At 49.2% G+C, this 17,034-nt stretch overlaps 1 protein-coding gene across 1 annotated transcript; it reads left to right on the top strand.

Moving 5' to 3' along the window:
- The first annotated feature begins 10,980 nt into the window (after positions 1 to 10,980).
- On the top strand, positions 10,981 to 13,459 carry LOC123089128 (selenoprotein H). Its single transcript, XM_044510940.1, has 4 exons — positions 10,981 to 11,366; positions 12,541 to 12,637; positions 12,781 to 12,840; positions 13,058 to 13,459. The coding sequence occupies exons 1-4, from the start codon at positions 11,044 to 11,046 to the stop codon at positions 13,136 to 13,138; spliced, it is 561 nt and encodes a 186-aa protein (XP_044366875.1). The 5' UTR covers positions 10,981 to 11,043; the 3' UTR covers positions 13,139 to 13,459.
- The last annotated feature ends 3,575 nt before the right edge of the window (positions 13,460 to 17,034 follow it).

The following is a 17,034-nucleotide window of genomic DNA, read 5'->3' as shown; positions in this document are numbered from 1 at the left end:
GCCCACCGGGCACTGGAAAGCCACCTCTTCATACGACATATACATGGTGGATATCCCAAAGGATGGGAACGGCGAAGGAATAGCGGAGGATGACCCCTCCAAGAAACAGCCCAAGCAACGGCGTCAGCGGCGCCGCTCTAAATCCCGCCATAGCAAGAATGAGGATTTCGGCACCGGAGACAATAATACACCGGATAGCGCCGAAGACAACCCACTCCATCAAGATCCAGCACAGGAGGAGGGGGACGCCAGCCCTCATGAGAGAGCGGCCGAAGAAGAGGTAGAGGACTATATGCCTCCCTCCGGAGACGAGGCAAGCCTCGACGACGACGAATTCGTCGTGCCTGAGGATCCCGTCGAACAGGAGCGTTTCAAACGCAGGCTTATGGCCACGGCAAACAGCCTCAAGAAAAAGCAGCAGCAGCTTAGAGCTGATCAAGATCTGCTAGCCGACAGATGGACCGAAGTCCTCGCGGCCGAAGAGCATGAACTTGAACGCCCTCCAAAAGCTACCCCAAATGTAAGCTGCTCCCCCGATTAGAGGTGGAGGCATATGATCCCGCTTCACCAGGAGACAATACGGCTGATCGACCACCCCGTGGTCGCGACAGAGAGGCCTCAAGGCCCTTCACTAGACCCGTACCCCGGCATCGCTCGAAAAGCACAAGGCCACAGGGGAACACTCCGGACCTGCGCGACATATTGGAGGATAAGGCAAGACAATCAAGATCGATCTATGGATCACGTGGGCGCCCCACGATACGTGACGATCACCGTCACCCCGGACACAGTAAGTCCGGCCGGGCCGAACACAACAGACAAAGCTCTTTTGAGCTCCGTCGCGATATCGCCCAGTACAGAGGCGCCGCACACCCACTGTGCTTCACAGATGAGGTAATGGATCATCAAATCCCAGAAGGGTTTAAACCCGTCAATATTGAATCCTATGATGGCACAACAGACCCCGCGGTCTGGATCGAGGACTATCTCCTCCACATCCACATGGCCCGCGGAGACGATCTCCCCATCAAATATCTCCCACTCAAACTTAAAGGACCAGCCCGGCACTGGCTTAACAGCTTGCCAGCAGAGTCAATCGGGAGTTGGGAGGACCTGGAAGCCGCATTCCTCGATAACTTCCAAGGCACGTATGTGCGACCACCAGATGCAGATGACCTAAGCCACATAATTCAGCAGCCAGACGAATCAGCCAGACAATTCTGGACACGGTTCTTAACCAAGAAAAACCAAATCGTCGACTGTCCGGATGCCGAGGCCCTCGCGGCCTTCAAGCATAACATCCGCGACGAGTGGCTTGCCCGGCACCTGGGACAGGAAAAGCCGAAATCCATGGCAGCCCTTACATCACTCATGACCCGCTTCTGTGCGGGTGAGGACAGCTGGCTAGCACGCAGCAACAACCTCAACAAAAATTCTGGCAGTCCGGATATCAAGGACCGTAGTGGCAGGTCGCGTCGCTACAAAAACAAACGCCGCATTAACGGCGATAACAGTGAGGATACGGCAGTCAATGCCGGATTCAGAGGCTCTAAACCCGGTCAACGGAAAAAGCCATTCAAAAGAACAACTCAGGGTCCGTCCAATTTGGACCGAATTCTCGACCGCTTGTGCCAGATACATGGCACCCCTGAAAAGCCAGCTAACCACACCAATAGGGACTGTTGGGTGTTCAAGCAGGCAGGCAAGTTAATTGCCGAAAACAGCGACAAGGGGCTACATAGCGACGACGAGGAAGAGACCCGACCGCCGAACAATAGAGGACAGAAGGGTTTCCCCCCACAGGTGCGGACGGTGAACATGATATATGCCACGCACATACCCAAAAGGGAGCGGAAGCGTGCACTCAGGGATGTATACGCGATGGAGCCAGTTGCCCCGAAGTTCAATCCATGGTCCTCTTGCCCGATCACCTTTGACCGAAGGGACCACCCCACCAGCATTCGCCATGGTGGGTTCGCCGCATTGGTTCTAGACCCAATCGTCGATGGATTTCATCTCACCAGAGTCCTGATGGACGGCGGTAGCAGCCTAAACCTGCTTTATCAGGACACGGTGCGCAAAATGGGCATAGACCCCTCAAGGATTAAACCTACCAAGACGACCTTTAAAGGCGTCATACCAGGTGTAGAAGCCAATTGTACAGGCTCAGTTACACTGGAAGTGGTCTTCGGATCCCCGGATAACTTCCGAAGCGAGGAGTTAATCTTCGACATAGTCCCGTTCCGCAGCGGCTATCATGCCTTGCTCGGACGTACCGCGTTCGCAAAGTTCAACGCGGTGCCGCACTACGCATACCTCAAGCTCAGATGCCAGGCCCTAGAGGAGTCATCACGGTCAACGGAAACACTGAACGCTCCCTCCGAACGGAGGAACATACAGCGGCTCTCGCGGCAGAAGTACAAAGCAGCCTTTTAAGGCAATTCTCGAGTCCGGCTGCCAAGCGGCCGGACACAGCTAAGCGTGCCCGGAGTAACCTACAACACGACCACCTGGCACGTTCCGAGCACGCGTAGCAGTGCGGCCCCAACCCCAGCCCCTGTAAAACATTAAGACAGACCCTTCGCGTACTCCATTACGCTCTGAAGATACCATGGGCATGGGGCAAGGGGCTCGACCACGATAAGCCCAGACTGCGGCTCAACCGCACCAGGGGCTCTTAAGTGTGTCGTTTCTTTTTCTTTTCCTTTTATTTTTACCTACAGGACTCCGTTCGTCAGAGGCCCTGTCCGGCAGCAGACATGCCGAACCCACGATACAACAGCCAGGGAAGGAGAAAGGCTACAACGAAAATCCAGGTGGTCTCCATTATGAGCATTAAATCTGTTTTATGCATTATTCCGTAGCCTACCCCTGGAGGGGGACATGTTAAACAGTCCCATCCCTTGCTTACCGCACCACTTGTATCGTCCTGCACTTACAGCAGTTTTTATTTGAATAAAGCAATGCAGCACATTTTTGCTTCTAATTGCATTTCTTTCTTACACATATGTTCATCTATGACATGTTGCATCCGTACGTTTTGGTACGGCTAAATACACCAGGGGCTTATGTTTCCCGCGTTATGGTGTGATAAGTCCGAACACTTTCACAAGTGCGGCACCCCGAACTTATAGCATTATATGCATCGGCTCCGAATCATGTTCTTGGGTCAATAGTTGGGTTTGCCCGGCTCCCATGTTTTGGTACCTTACGTTCCGTTTTATCGGCTAAGGTAGCACTGGGAGAACCACTGCGATTGCGCCCCAGTTGAGCTGGGTTAACGCCTCAGTGGAGAAAGCTAAAACTGACCGTCATGATGAGGCGAGAGCTGGTCGCTGTTCGAGAGGTTCTTTGCGAGTCCCTAAAGACTTATGCCGCTTCGAGCGAGGAGCCGGATTCTGTCCGGCCAAGGCGTGGATAGCGCCCCAAATTCGGCCTTCCGAAAACTAGGGGCTTCGCCGAAATTTAAAATTATAGAATTCTATGGCTAAGTGAGAGTGTTCAAGCATTATAAGTCCGGTTGCCTTGTTCGTTGTGTTGAGCGCCTCCCTAGATGGACCCAAAAATGGGAACAAGAGCGCTCGAGTTTATCCCGAACACCCCAGCACTCGTGGCATGGGGGCTGAAGCCGACGACTTGCCATCTCTCAGATTTGATAAACAGCCGCACAGAAGGTAATATTTTAAATTAACAAGCGTTGCTTAGCGCATATGAACCAAGTTTTCAGCGCACAGGATAACAAAATGCGAGTCTACTCAAATATTACATCTTTGGAGCACTCACCCGCAATAGTGCGGGCGCCCTTCAGCACACTCCTATAATACATCTCGGGCGTGCGATGCTCCTTGCCCTCTGGTGGGGGGTCCGTCACAAGCTTCTGGGCATCCATCTTGCCCCAGTGCACCTTTGCGCGGGCAAGGGCCCGACGCGCACCCTCGATACAGGCGGAGTGCTTGATAACTTCAACCCACGGGCACGCGTCCACCAGCCGCCGCACCAGGCCGAAGTAGCTCCCAGGCATAGCCTCCTTAGGCCACAGCCGAACTATGAGGCCCTTCATGGCCTGTTCGGCCGCCTTGTGGAGCTCGACCAGCTGCTTCAGCTGGTCGCTAAGGGGCACCGGATGTCCGGCCTCAGCATACTGAGACCAGAAGACCTTCTCCGTTGAGCTCCCCTCCTCGGCCCGGTAGAATGCGGCAGCATCGGACACGCTGCGGGGAAGATCTGCGAACGCTCCTGGAGAGCTCCGAATTCGGGTAAGCGACAGGTAATTAACACTCACATGCTTACTTTGCATGAAAAATGCCTTACCCGCTGCTATTTTCTTCACCGCCTCTATCTCCTGGAGGGCCTTGTAGGCTTCGGCCTTAGCGGCTTTGGCACTCTCAAGAGCCGTTGCAAGCTCAGACTCTCGAGTCTTCGAGTCACGCTCCAGGCTCTCGTGTTTCTTCACGAGATCCTGGAGCTCTTGCTGTACCTCCGCCACCCGCGCCTCCTGTTTCTCTCGCTCGGTGCGCTCCGCAGCCGCATTGCGTTCGGCCGCGGCCACCGCCTCCTTCAGGGTCGCCACCTCGTTAGTGGCCCCTGCAATACCCCAGTTATCCTTGTCATTTTTCTTGCAACCAAATCCTTTTCTGTAAGGTACAATTTTCATAAGGTATTACTCACCTTCTTTTTCCTCGAGCTGCTTCTTGGCATGGCCGAGCTCGTTCTCGGACCGCTCGAGGTTTTCCTTCAAAGTTTTGACCTCCGCAGTCAGTGCGGCAGAGGTCAGCAGCACAGCCTGCAATCCCATATTGACATATTTTCATGACTCCTGCGTTTATCTTTCTAAAGATCCTCAGTCCGGCTTTTCTTTCCGAACACCGAACCGAGCATCAGGGGCTACTGTCTATGCGGTACCATTTTACATATATTGAAATTCTTACCTCAAAGCCTGTTAGAAGGCTGCTGCAGGCTTCGGTCAGCCCGCTCTTGGCGAGCTGAACCTTCTGAATCACCGCACTCATAACAGTGCGGTGTTCCTCTTCGATGGAGGCGCCGTTGAGCGCCTCCAGCAAATTATCCGGCACCTCCGGTTGGACGGAGGCAGCCGGCGTCGCGGTCTTGCCCTTCTTACGAAGGGGTCGCCCGCCGGACTCCGGAGCCACTATGGGTTCCGGGGCTGAGTCCGGTGCAAAGTCCGGGAGGTTGTCCTGCGACACCTCCGGGGCCCTCTCCTCCTGGTGGGTCCCTTCCTGGGATCCCACCTCGGCATCGTCCGCATCACGGGGGTGGAGGCAGTCGGAAGAGAATCCATATCCGACGCCCCTAAGGACCCGCTCGACGAAGTGGGGAGATCATCCTTAGGCGGACTGCAGGGTTGTATGCGGCATTAGAAAGACATAATGTGGCGGAAAACGAAAACCTTGAAGTTATTCGGGAGTCCGGATACTTACGATCTCGCCAGAGGCTTGGCCCTTGGAGGCCAGTCCTCGTCGTCGTCACTGGCGTTGGCGGAACAGTCCGGGGGAAGAGTTTTTCCCCTCTTGGACCCTTCGGCCTCCCTTGTTGGGGAGGCCTTCCTTTTCTTCCCTCCCCCCGCTGGGGGAGAGGCTTTCTTCTTCTCCTCCTCGCCTTGGTGGGAGGAGTCGGCCTCGGATTCATCGTCCGATAGCCCCTGAAAACGGGGACTCTTCCGAGTCCCCGTGGCCTTCTTCTTGGCCTTCTTCTCCGGCACCACGTGGGGTGCCGGAGCCAGCAGCCCCGTTAGGCGGGCGTCAGCTGGGTCCTCTGGCAATGGGGCCGGACAGATAGCCTGTGCGGCCTTCTTCAGCCAGTCCTGTCAAAGGAAAGGGAGTTTAGATCCCGCATAGAGTCAAACTATGAATAACAAGCGTCCTGTAAAGGACAATATCACTTACCTCGTCAGCTGGACGCTGCGAGCTGAATCCGCGATCTTCGGTAGCGGATGCGGGAGCCTCGGCGCCCTTGAACAACACCTTCCAGACCTCTTCGTACGTAGTGTCGAAGAGCCCATTCAAAGTCTGGTGCTGCGCCGGATCGAACTCCCACATATTGAAGCCCCGTCGTTGGCACGGGAGAATCTGGCGGATGAGCATGACCTGGACTACGTTGACAAGCTTGAGCTTCTTGTCCACCAGCTTTTGGACGCAGGCTTGGAGTCCGGTCAGCTCCTCCGAATCGCCCCAAATCTGGCCGCTCTCTTTCCAGGAGGTGAGCCATGTGGGGATGCCGGATCTGAATTCGGGGGCCGCTGCCCATTCGGGATCACGCGGCTCGGTGATGTAGAACCACCCCGATTGCCACCCCTTAATGGTTTCCACGAAAGTACCCTCCAGCCACGTAACATGGGACATCCTGCCCACCATGGCGCCTCCGCACTCCGCTTGGCTGCCCTTCACAACCTTCGGCTTGACACTGAAGGTCTTGAGCCACAAGCCGAAGTGGGGCTGGATGCAGAGGAAGGCCTCGCACACGACGATAAACGCCGAGATGTTGAGGATAAAATTCGGGGCCAGATCATGGAAATCTAGGCCGTAGTAGAACATGAGCCCCCGGACAAAGGGATGAAGTGGGAAGCCCAGTCCGCGGAGGAAATGGGGAAGGAATACTACCCTCTCATGGGGCCTAGGGGTGGGGATGAGCTCTCCCTCGTCGGGGAGCCGATGCGCGATGTCGCTGGACAAGTATCCGGCGCTGTGCATCTTCTGGATATGCCCCTCCGTGACGGAGGAGGCCATCCACTTGCCTCCTGCTCCGGACATGTTTGGAGAAGGTTGAGGTGAGATGTGCGGGCTTGGGAGCTAGAGCTCAAGTTCGCAGAGATGGATAAGCCAAGGAGGAAGAAGGCGCAGGTAAAAAGGTTGGATCTTTATCCCCTTATATGGGCGGACGGAAACACGCGTCCCCACCGGCCTGGTAAAACTTGCTTATCCCCCAAGCGTCGCGATTGATGGCGCGGTTGGGTTACCCATGTCCGTATTGATGGGAATCCCGGAATAAGGGGAACACGATCTCTGCTTCGACAAGACATGCCAAGGAAACCGCCTCGCTAAACGCGCTGAGATGGAACAATAAAAACAATTTGAAGGCTTGGTAGTGGTGTGACGTTACGCCACAAAATACGTCAGCAATTGAACTTGTGTAATATTATTCTCTCTACGGTTGTATGTGGAATTTATTTTGCAGAGCTGGACACTATCCTGGTGTTCACAATCTTCTATAAATTATTCGGAGGAGGAACCCGCCTTGCAATGCCGAAGACAACATGCGCGCCAGACTCGTCGTCATTGAAGCCTGGTTCAGGGGCTACTGAGGGAGTCCCGGACTAGGGGGTGTCCGGATAGCTGAACTATCATCATCGGCCGGACTCCAAGACTATGAAGATACAAGATTGAAGACTTCGTCCCGTGTCCGGATGGGACTTTCCTTGGCGTGGAAGGCAAGCTTGGCGATACGGATATGTAGACCTCCTACCTTTGTAACCGACTCTGTGTAACCCTAGCCCTCTCCGGTGTCTATATAAACCGGATGGCCTTAGTCTGTAGGACGAACAACAATCATACCATAGGCTAGCTTCTAGGGTTTAGCCTCCTTGATCTCGTGGTAGATCTACTCTTGTAACCCACATCATCAATATTAATCAAGCAGGACGTAGGGTTTTACCTCCATCAAGAGGGCCCGAACCTGGGTAAAAACATCGTGTCCCTCGTCTCCTGTTACCATCCGCCTAGACGCACAGTTTGGGACCCCCTACCCGAGATCCGCCGGTTTTGACACCGACAACCACAGAATACCGACTGCGATGGTAATGCGAGCACAAATGAGTAGGAGTACCGTATATGCATCTTGGCTCCCTATCCCCGACGGTTTCTGGGTCGTGTGGGAAGGACCACCTATCGCCCACACTCACTTGGCGATGGTTCTAAATGTCGTTGCGGAAAGGGGTTAAAAACCGTTTGTATAGCACCGACGTATACCAGTGAGGGCGACAAGGCGGATGTGGAGCTCCTCATCTCCTGTGTGCGTGCTTCGACGATAACCATCTTGGGTGGAGATCAAGACAGGTTGCAGTAGTTGGTGCTCCTTGTCGACTTCTAGTTGCGCCTATTTTGGGGTTCTTGTGTGCTGGCCCGCGCGCCATGTTGTCGGTTGTGGTTGATTAAAACTTCTTTGTTGATGTCATGTCTGATGTGCTACCTATCTGTATGTGCTACTTGGTTGCATGGTGTCTTTATTAATTTAAAGTCGGGCTGCGGCCTTTTCTCTAAAAATGTAGGTCAGTGGGGGCGCTGATGAGAGGCGGTCTAGAGCGAGCAAGCCGCGGGAGTGGGGAGTCGGTGGTGCGGTGTGGTTTCACGGGAGAATCCGTATGGCACGGTCTAGAGGAAGACACGGGGAGACACCACGATGTCGCGTGAGCAACCTCTCCCGCGACCGCCCTTCATAGCCATTGCAGGAGGTAGAGATGTGAGGGTGGGCAGCGGGCTAACCCTAGGGCGTGGCGGGTTCGGGACTCGTGGTAGTTCATGTGTTGCTTGAGGCAGAGAGAGGGGTGGGTGGGCTACTCCTCGGTTCGTGACAAAAATTTGTGATAGGTGAAAATAAATCGATGAGGGAAGAGAGAAAAATCGATGGGGGAGAGGAGGGGGCGTTCAATCGGTGGCCAGAGAGCTAGATGTACCATCTCCAACTCCCCTTTAATAGTAGAGATTTCAGGATTTGTTTCCTTAAAAAATTGAATGTTCATTATGCTCTATAATTTCGATACTATTCCATAACAAATCAAGTGGGTACATAATGATTTACATGTTATTCTTCTTAAAATTTGTTATTTGTTTCCTAAAGTAAATTGCATTGATGGGAGAGATCAGTTGATTTGCCTAAGTTAGGAATGTTAGATCCGTGATCTTTTGCATGTTAAGAAAGTGCCGGTTTGCAAGGAAAGAGTGAAGAGAAAAATAAACCGGTAGATATGAAAACCAACATGGAGAAAGTGGTGGGAGGTCACATTTGTTCCGGTGCCCCCAGGCCCAGTTGTTTTGGAGCTGTCTTAGGGATTGGTTGGATGTGTCGTGGGCTCCTTCTAACTTTGCTGGTCTGAGGGCGCTAGTGCCCCCCCCCCCTGTCTGGGCAGTTCAGGAGGTTGTTTTGGTTTGGCTTCTCTGCCATGTGTTGGACCCTGTGGACGACTAGAAACAAGTTTACAGTCGAACAAGTGTTCCCTAATAAGGTGGTTGATTGTGTTTTCAAACTTTAATCTTTTTGCAGCAGTGGAAATATCTGATTAAAGAGGGCGCCAAGGCGGATGTGGAGCTCCTCATCTCCCGTGTGCGTGCTTTGACGATAACCATCTTGGGTGGAGATCGAGCCAGGTTGTAGTAGTTGGTGCTCCTCGTCGACTTCTAGTTGTGCCACTCTTGGGGTTCTTGTGTGCTGGCCCGCGTGCCATGTTGCCGGTTGTGGCCGATTAAAACTTCTTTGTTGATGTCGTGTCTGATGTGCTACCTATTTGTCTGTGCTACTTGGTTGCCTGGTGTTTAAAGTCGAGTCACGACCTTTTCTCTAAAAATGTAGGTCAGTGGGGGCGCAGATGAGAGGCGGTCTAGAGCGAGCAAGCCGTCAGCGTGAGGAGTCGGCGATGCGGTATGGTCTCACGGGAGAATCCGTATGGCGCGGTCCAGAGGAAGACACAGGGAGACACCATGATGTCGCGTGAGCAATCTCTCCCGCGGCCGCCCCTCATAGCCATTGCAGGAGGTAGCGATGTGAGGGTGGGCGGCGGGCTAACCCTAGGGCACGGCGGGGTCGGGACTCATGGTAGTGCATGCATTGCTTGAGGCAGAGAGGGGTGGGTGGGTTGCTCCTCGGGTTCGTGACAAAAATTTGTGATAGGTGAAAATAAATCGATGAGGGAAGAGAGAAAATCGATGGGGGAGACGAGGGGGCGTTCAATCGGTGGCCAGAGAGCTAGATGTACCATCTCCAACTCCCCTTTAATAGTAGAGATTTCAGGATTTGTTTCCTTAAAAAATTGAATGTTCATTATGCTCTATAATTTTGATACTATTCCATAACAAATTAAGTGGGTACATAATGATTTACATGTTATTTTTTAAAATTTCTTATTTGTTTCCTTAAAATATGTAATTTGTTTCCTAAAGTAATTTGCATTGATGGGAGAGATCAGTTGATTTTGGGTAAGTTAGGAAAGTTAGATCCATGATCTTTTGCACGTTAAGAAAGTGCCGATTTGCAAGGAAAGAGTGAAGAGAAAAATAAACCGGTAGATATGAAAACCAACATGGAGAAAGTGGTTGGAGGTGATGCGAAAATAAACTAGTGGAAGGGCTATGTTTTTAGGTGGTTCTTCAAGTCTTGTTGGGGTTTATGTCCTGCTCAGAAAGACGAGACGACGGCGGCTTGTCGAAGATGGAATAAGGTTCTCCCCGCCTAGCCCCCGTCTCGGTTGTGCGTCTAGCATCGTCTGAGGGCGTGTGGAGGTTGGATCCTTTTGATCTAAACTTCTCTTCAACGGCGGCGGTTGTTGTTCTGGTGTGTTGGTCATATGTTGCCTTATCATGACGACCTTCCGACTGTCTACTACAACAAGGTGTGCCAAGCTCCGACGAGGGAGGGGTGATGACGGCGGCGTACCTCCGGCTTGCTTCAGTGCTTGTAGTCGTCGCTAGGTGGTCTATAAATTTTGGATGCAATTTTTAATATTTTTGGTGTTGGCTGTATTACTGTATAAAAGATGAATAGATTTGAAGTTTCTTGAAAAAAATGGAAGCAAGTCCGTGCGCTCGAAAAAAAGAAAGATCTACTCGTGGTCATTGCCAAAACATGAACGTGCCGTGGGTTGTGGAGTGGAAACGGCCCATGTTCCTTCATCTCCCGCCCCTACTGCCCAATTGGCGGCAAACTGTCTCCCACGCGCGCCCTTTTCACATTCTCCACCATCTTCTTCTATAAGATACAATCTCTTTCCTCCGCGAAAACCGAAGAGCCGAACACCCACCACAATCCACTAACCAAGCGATGCCTCCCAAGCGCAAGTCCCCGGTTGCGACGGCGGCGGCCCCCGCAATGCCGCCTAGGATGACCCGGAGCATGGCAGCCGGGAAGCGGGGCGCCGACGCTCCGGCCAAAAAGGAGGAAGCAGTGGCGGCGCCGGCGGCGGCCGGGGAGAAGGGCAGGAAGAAGGCCAAGAAGGAGGTGTCTGCGGTGGAGACGGTACTGTCGCCTCCTGCAGCGGCCAAGCAGAAGGTGAAGAAAAATGCCAAGAAGGAGGTGGCGGCGGCCGCGGTAGATGATAGCGGTGCTGGCGCTGAAAGCGGGAAGCGCGTCATCGTCGAGGCTTGGTAAGTGCTTGCGCCGGTGCACGTGACAGTTAGGTTTTGCTTTTTGTGATTATTATGGACGATTTTAACTGATTTATGGTCGGATTTAACGGGACTTTCGGTACGATTAATGGATGAAAAAGGTGTTGTTTAAGATTATTATTTCGTACTTTAGATGGGGAAAAGGTTGAAACTGATTTTAGGGGTAAGATGAACGGACTGATATTCAGCAGATCTGTTATTTCCACTTCTTTTTTATTAAAATATGCTGCTGCTTGCAGACGGTTCCACACGGGAACTACTTCTACTCTTCTTGAATTTCATCACATATTCACTCTGTAGTTAACCATGGCAAAAATCAAGATGTGTGATTTAAATGGGATGTATCGTGCATGATCATGATCAAATAGGTTCCATTTTGTAAATAAATATAATATGATTCACAAGTCGGAATATATTAGGTTACTGTTGTAAAATGTGGTTAATAATGTGAAACATCAGCTGAAAATGTAAGTTTCATTCTGCCAGTTGCCATCTTAACCACTATCCAAACATCATGTTAGATTAAATACGTCCATTAAGCTGGCTTGGAGAATCATATCTTTGCAACACTTGTTGACTTGTTGAATAGTTGGTACCGAAAGAAGGTTATGCCATCGTCTTTTTCTGGTTCTAAAAAGTCCTCTCCTTTGGTGGCTTTCTGGCAACAGTCTTTTGTTTCTTTCACACCAATTTCAATATAATGATTAAATGATTCTGAGTAACAAGGGTGGTAGAATACCCCCATTCGCGCTCTCTTTAACTGCATCTTGTTTCCATTACTGTAATTTGATATAAGGCAACTACACCCAAAACAACCTGTTCTTTATTGTTTCCTGGAGATATTTCTCTTCTTATGATTACTTATGTAGGAAACTGGAGTAGTGAATTGTAGTTGGCTGGATGCAACCATTGTTCTGTATCATCCACTAAAAAGCCATTGTTTTCAACCTTGATACTCAAAATATTTCTGACATGGTTACATTTAATCTGAACATACCTTAGACTCAAAGCATGCACTTCAATATCCTTGGTCATTTAAATAATCTGCAAGACTTCTCCAGCTGTCTGTATGCTCAATACTGTAAACTCAGTAAGCTCTGCAGTTATGGTTGTTCTTTCCTCTTACTGATTGCTTGTTTGTTGAACTCTCCAGCACCCAGTGCCAACAGTTCAAGAGAAGAGCTTTAAAGGTGAAGGAGGATCTTGAAAGTGCTGTCCCTGGGGTTTCTGTGACAATCAACCCTGAAAAGGTATCTTCACTGTGTTTCATCTACACAATCATCAACTTCGCCACATCTTTTTTGGCCTATTTTTCGTGTATATTGATCTTTTAATTGGCATCTTTTTGTGTATATCTACAGCTGAATTGCCATATCTTTCTGTCTTTTTTCAGCCACGCCGTGGATGCCTTGAGATACGGGAGGAAGGTGGTGATGTGTTCATTTCACTGCTGGTAATCTTAACTGTCTCTGGGTTAATTTCTGAACCATACTACACTGATCAGATAACAAAGAACCTTATTTTCCTGGGAAAGCTTTCTAACTATAATCCAAATTCTTGGTTTGTTCCAGTTTGATGGTTTCATACTAGCCAACAACTTAGAGAACCTAAACTTGTTGCACAGCTTGATGACACTCCAAATATTTTTAATGCTGAAAATTGACATGCAGAACATGCCACGGCCCTTCAAAAAGATGAAGGAGCTCGACATGGACAAGGTTATCAAGGACATTGCCCAGAAAATTGCTTGAATCTGGCGTGGCATTAATGTATGGATGCCCTCCTTTTGCAATTGAAGTTTATGGCTTATTTTGTGTGGGAACTTGGTATTGCAGTGGCCGTAGAATGTGGGATCAGTGTTTCGTTATTGTGCCCTATGTGGGCTAAGACATGCTGAAATGATCGCAGTGGCAATGGATATTACTCCTCCCTCGGTTGCCCTTGTGTTATGTGCTTCCTGTCCTGAAGCCTTGGTTGGTCTTAATATTTGGGTACCTATATGTTCTACGTCTCCAGCCGATGCTGTAACCTTTCTATGACAAATTGGTCAACTGAGAGATATAACTCACAAATAGTCCTTGTGCAGTAACATTGTCTTTTTTTCAACGTATAAACAAGCTTGTCGCTTGTAAATAAAACTAGAAGGGGACGCATGCTTCGTTGTGCCTCCAATGGGTCGGCACACTTCTTCTGCCTTTGTTTGCATGGACAAAAATCATGGCCTAACGTGGTGACACAGACTGATGTCTGTTTTGCTGTCTACTTTGATCCATTCCAGCCCAAAATTTGACTAGGTTTGTGTCTACTGGACATGCTGCGAACACCTGCCCACCAGTTGCATACAATCTTCACTCTACCCTTTCCTCTCCCAAATCTTGCGCCTGACAACAACAACCTCTACCATTTCCTCTCCCAAATCTTGCGCCCAACAACAACAAAGAAGTCTTTAGTCCCAAATGAGTTGGGGTAGACTAGAGGTGAAACTCATAAGATCTGTCACATGGATAGCAACTTCCACCCGCCCTTGTCCATGGAAAGTTCTTTGGTGATACCCTAGTCCTACCGATCTCTTTTTACGGACTCCTCCCATGTAAGTTTGGTCTACCCCGACCTCTCTTTAGCCGTCCGCTATGCACCGACGCTTCTGGAGGCCTGTGCTGAATATGCCCAAACCATGCCAAATGATGTTGGACAAGCTTCTCTTCAATCCGTGCTATCCCAACTCTATCTCATATATCACCATTCCGGACTCGCTCCCTCCTTGTGTGGCCACACATCCACCTTAACATGCGCATCTTCATCGCACCTAACTATTGAAGATGTCGCCTTTTAGTCGATCAACACTCAGCGGCATCCAACATTGCAGGTCGAACCGCCTTCCTATTGAACTTGCCTTTTAGCTTTTGGGGCACTCTCTTGTCACAGAGAATGCCAGAAGCTTGACGCCACTTCATCCATCTGGCTTTGATTTGATGCTTTCCCCATCGTTCTGCAGCACTGACCCCAAATACCGAAAGGTGTCCTTCGGAGGCACCACCTGCCCATCAAGGCCAACCTCCTCCTCGTGCCTAGTTGCACTGAAAGTGCACCTCATTTACTTGGTTTTAGTTCTACTAAATCTAAAACTGTTCGATTTCAAGGTTTGTCTTCATAACTCTAACTTCCTACCGACCCTCGTCCGACTATCATCGACTAGCACCACATCATCCGCAAAAGAGCATACACCGTGGTATATCTCCTTGTATACTCCTCGTGACCTCATCCATCACCAAAGCAAAAAGATAAGGGCTCAAAGCTGACCCCTAATGAAATCCTATTTTAATCGGGAAGTCGTCAGTGTCACTATCACTTGTTCGAACACTTGTCACAACATTGTCGTACATGTCCTTGATGAGGGTAACACTGGTACAACGAGGTGCTATACACACGGTTTTGAACCCCTTTCCGCGACGACATTTTGAACCGTTGCCAAGTGAGTGACTGCCATAAGGGGATCCTTCCCACACGACCCAAAAACCGTCGGGGAAGCCATGATGTATACAGTTGTCCCTATAAAACTGTTTCTGATATCTCGAATATCTCAAACGCTCCATCCTTGCAACTCGTTTTTACTCGTATTGCCATCGCAGTCGTAATTCTGTGGTGCTACGTTTACGATACGCGACCCATCACAAATAGTTCACGATTATAGAAGCAGACAATCACACGCATTTACTTTTCCTCGACTGTATGCGATTCGATGTAAGAGCGCATACAGTTGTCCTTATGAGACTGTATGTGAAGCTTGAATACATCCCGCATGATTCATCCGTCGTACCGGCGTCGGATGAAGACCTATCGCACACGTTCTTCTATGAACAAACATTTGCGATGCGCACAACATCATAAACAGTCCATAATTGCGAAGCGTGTGTGATAAGGTGACTTTCACAAACATTTAATAAGAAAAAATTGTGTGCGATGTTGTTGTTAATCGCTACGTTTTTTCTTGGCTGATCGTGTGTGCAGCAGTAGAGATTGATCGCACATGTAGTGGATCCAAGAAACGTGTCCGATCTCCACGTCTATCGCAGACATTTCGCTTTTGCAAACCGCGTGCAGTGTAATCCCTAATTAATCCCTAATTTAAAAATCACATGTTTTAAATTTGAAAGTAGGCAATCACTTATTTCATATCCAACCATGTTTATTAGAAATATAGGTTCAACCACGAATGCATAATTCGATGCACATGTACATATACTGAAGAACTACAAAATCACCAAGTAAAGAATGATGAACCACAGTTATACTAAAGACTGTAAAGAGAGGAGAAAGACATTCTGGTTGTTGGAGAAGGTGAAGCGGAATGCCCATATTGTGCCCTCCTCCATGCGTAATGCGCAAGACTCTAGGCCAACCCCTTGTGATGGCTGCCCATCCATCCTTCACTTTCTTCATTAGGACTTCTCGATGCTCATTGTAGTCTGGATGAAATACTTTAACCTTCATTGCGTGTCCACCAACCATGTACTTTGCGAGGTAATCTTGAGTGAACTGCTTCGAGAACCACTGCGAATGAAAAAGATTCAGACATTGTTGTCTAACAACTCATTATGGGCAGTAAAAGGAGAAGACTGCAGAGTTTGTAGTTACCATCCTACAGCTCACTATTGTGTTGGATAGAGCATAAACAAATAATTTGCTTGTCACCGTTCGTATCTTTTTGCTAATAATCCTTATCAAGTTTCCTCACTTGATGCTTGTTCATGAATATCTCATTGCCCCATACGCAAAAAGGGTCGATGCATGGATCCTTGCCAAGGGCATATGTACCTACAAGCAACAAGTCAATATTAGAAGCTAACAAGTGTCCAGGCCTAGATCTATATGCACTACATTATGGAACGACGGGGGGAGTACAAGCCGAGGGATAAAACTAACCTCAGCGGAAAATGGTGGCAACTCTCGTTGTTGTCCTGCATAAGTAGTGGAAAGGCATGATAAGTACAACAACCTTAACATCAAACAAATATAGCAAAGGTAAACAACATCATCTCCAAATGATAGCCTGAATGTGTTGGTTTTAGCATGCTGTTAAAGCAGATATAAAATGGAAGACAATGTTACCTACAACAGACTTAACAACCATCAAATATTGCAATTCAAACTGGTATTATTGAAAATGAATAGAACACAAGTAATGCTAAAACATCACACTGGATAAATGTGTAAAACTGAAATAAAGGGCATGTGTTAACTACACCAGACATAACTGGAACTAAATATAGCCGTTCAAACTGGTATTGATGCAATCAAGCGGCACAATTCCGACTTGCACATAATGAACATCACATTGTGAATGACTGAAATAAACAAGGCATAAATGATCAGTATAACAACTAAATATAGCCGTTGAAAACTGGATAGAGTCTCACTGCAACCAACCTAACAAGCAAATACAGATAAACAGGGTATATGCATGAAAACTGGACAAATGCTCACTTCAACCAACCTAAGAAGCAAATACAGATAAACAAGGCATCTGCTTGAAAATTGGACAAATGCTCACTGCAACCAACTTATAACAACCTAATACAGTTAAACAAGGCATCTGCTTGATAACTGGACAAATGCTCACTGCAACCAACCTAAGAACCAAATACAT

Source organism: Triticum aestivum, chromosome 1B, assembly GCF_018294505.1.
Source record: "Triticum aestivum cultivar Chinese Spring chromosome 1B, IWGSC CS RefSeq v2.1, whole genome shotgun sequence".
NCBI classification, from domain to species: domain Eukaryota; kingdom Viridiplantae; phylum Streptophyta; class Magnoliopsida; order Poales; family Poaceae; genus Triticum; species Triticum aestivum.
Note: the sequence above shows the minus strand (reverse complement) of the source record. Positions and strands in the feature narration are given on the sequence as shown.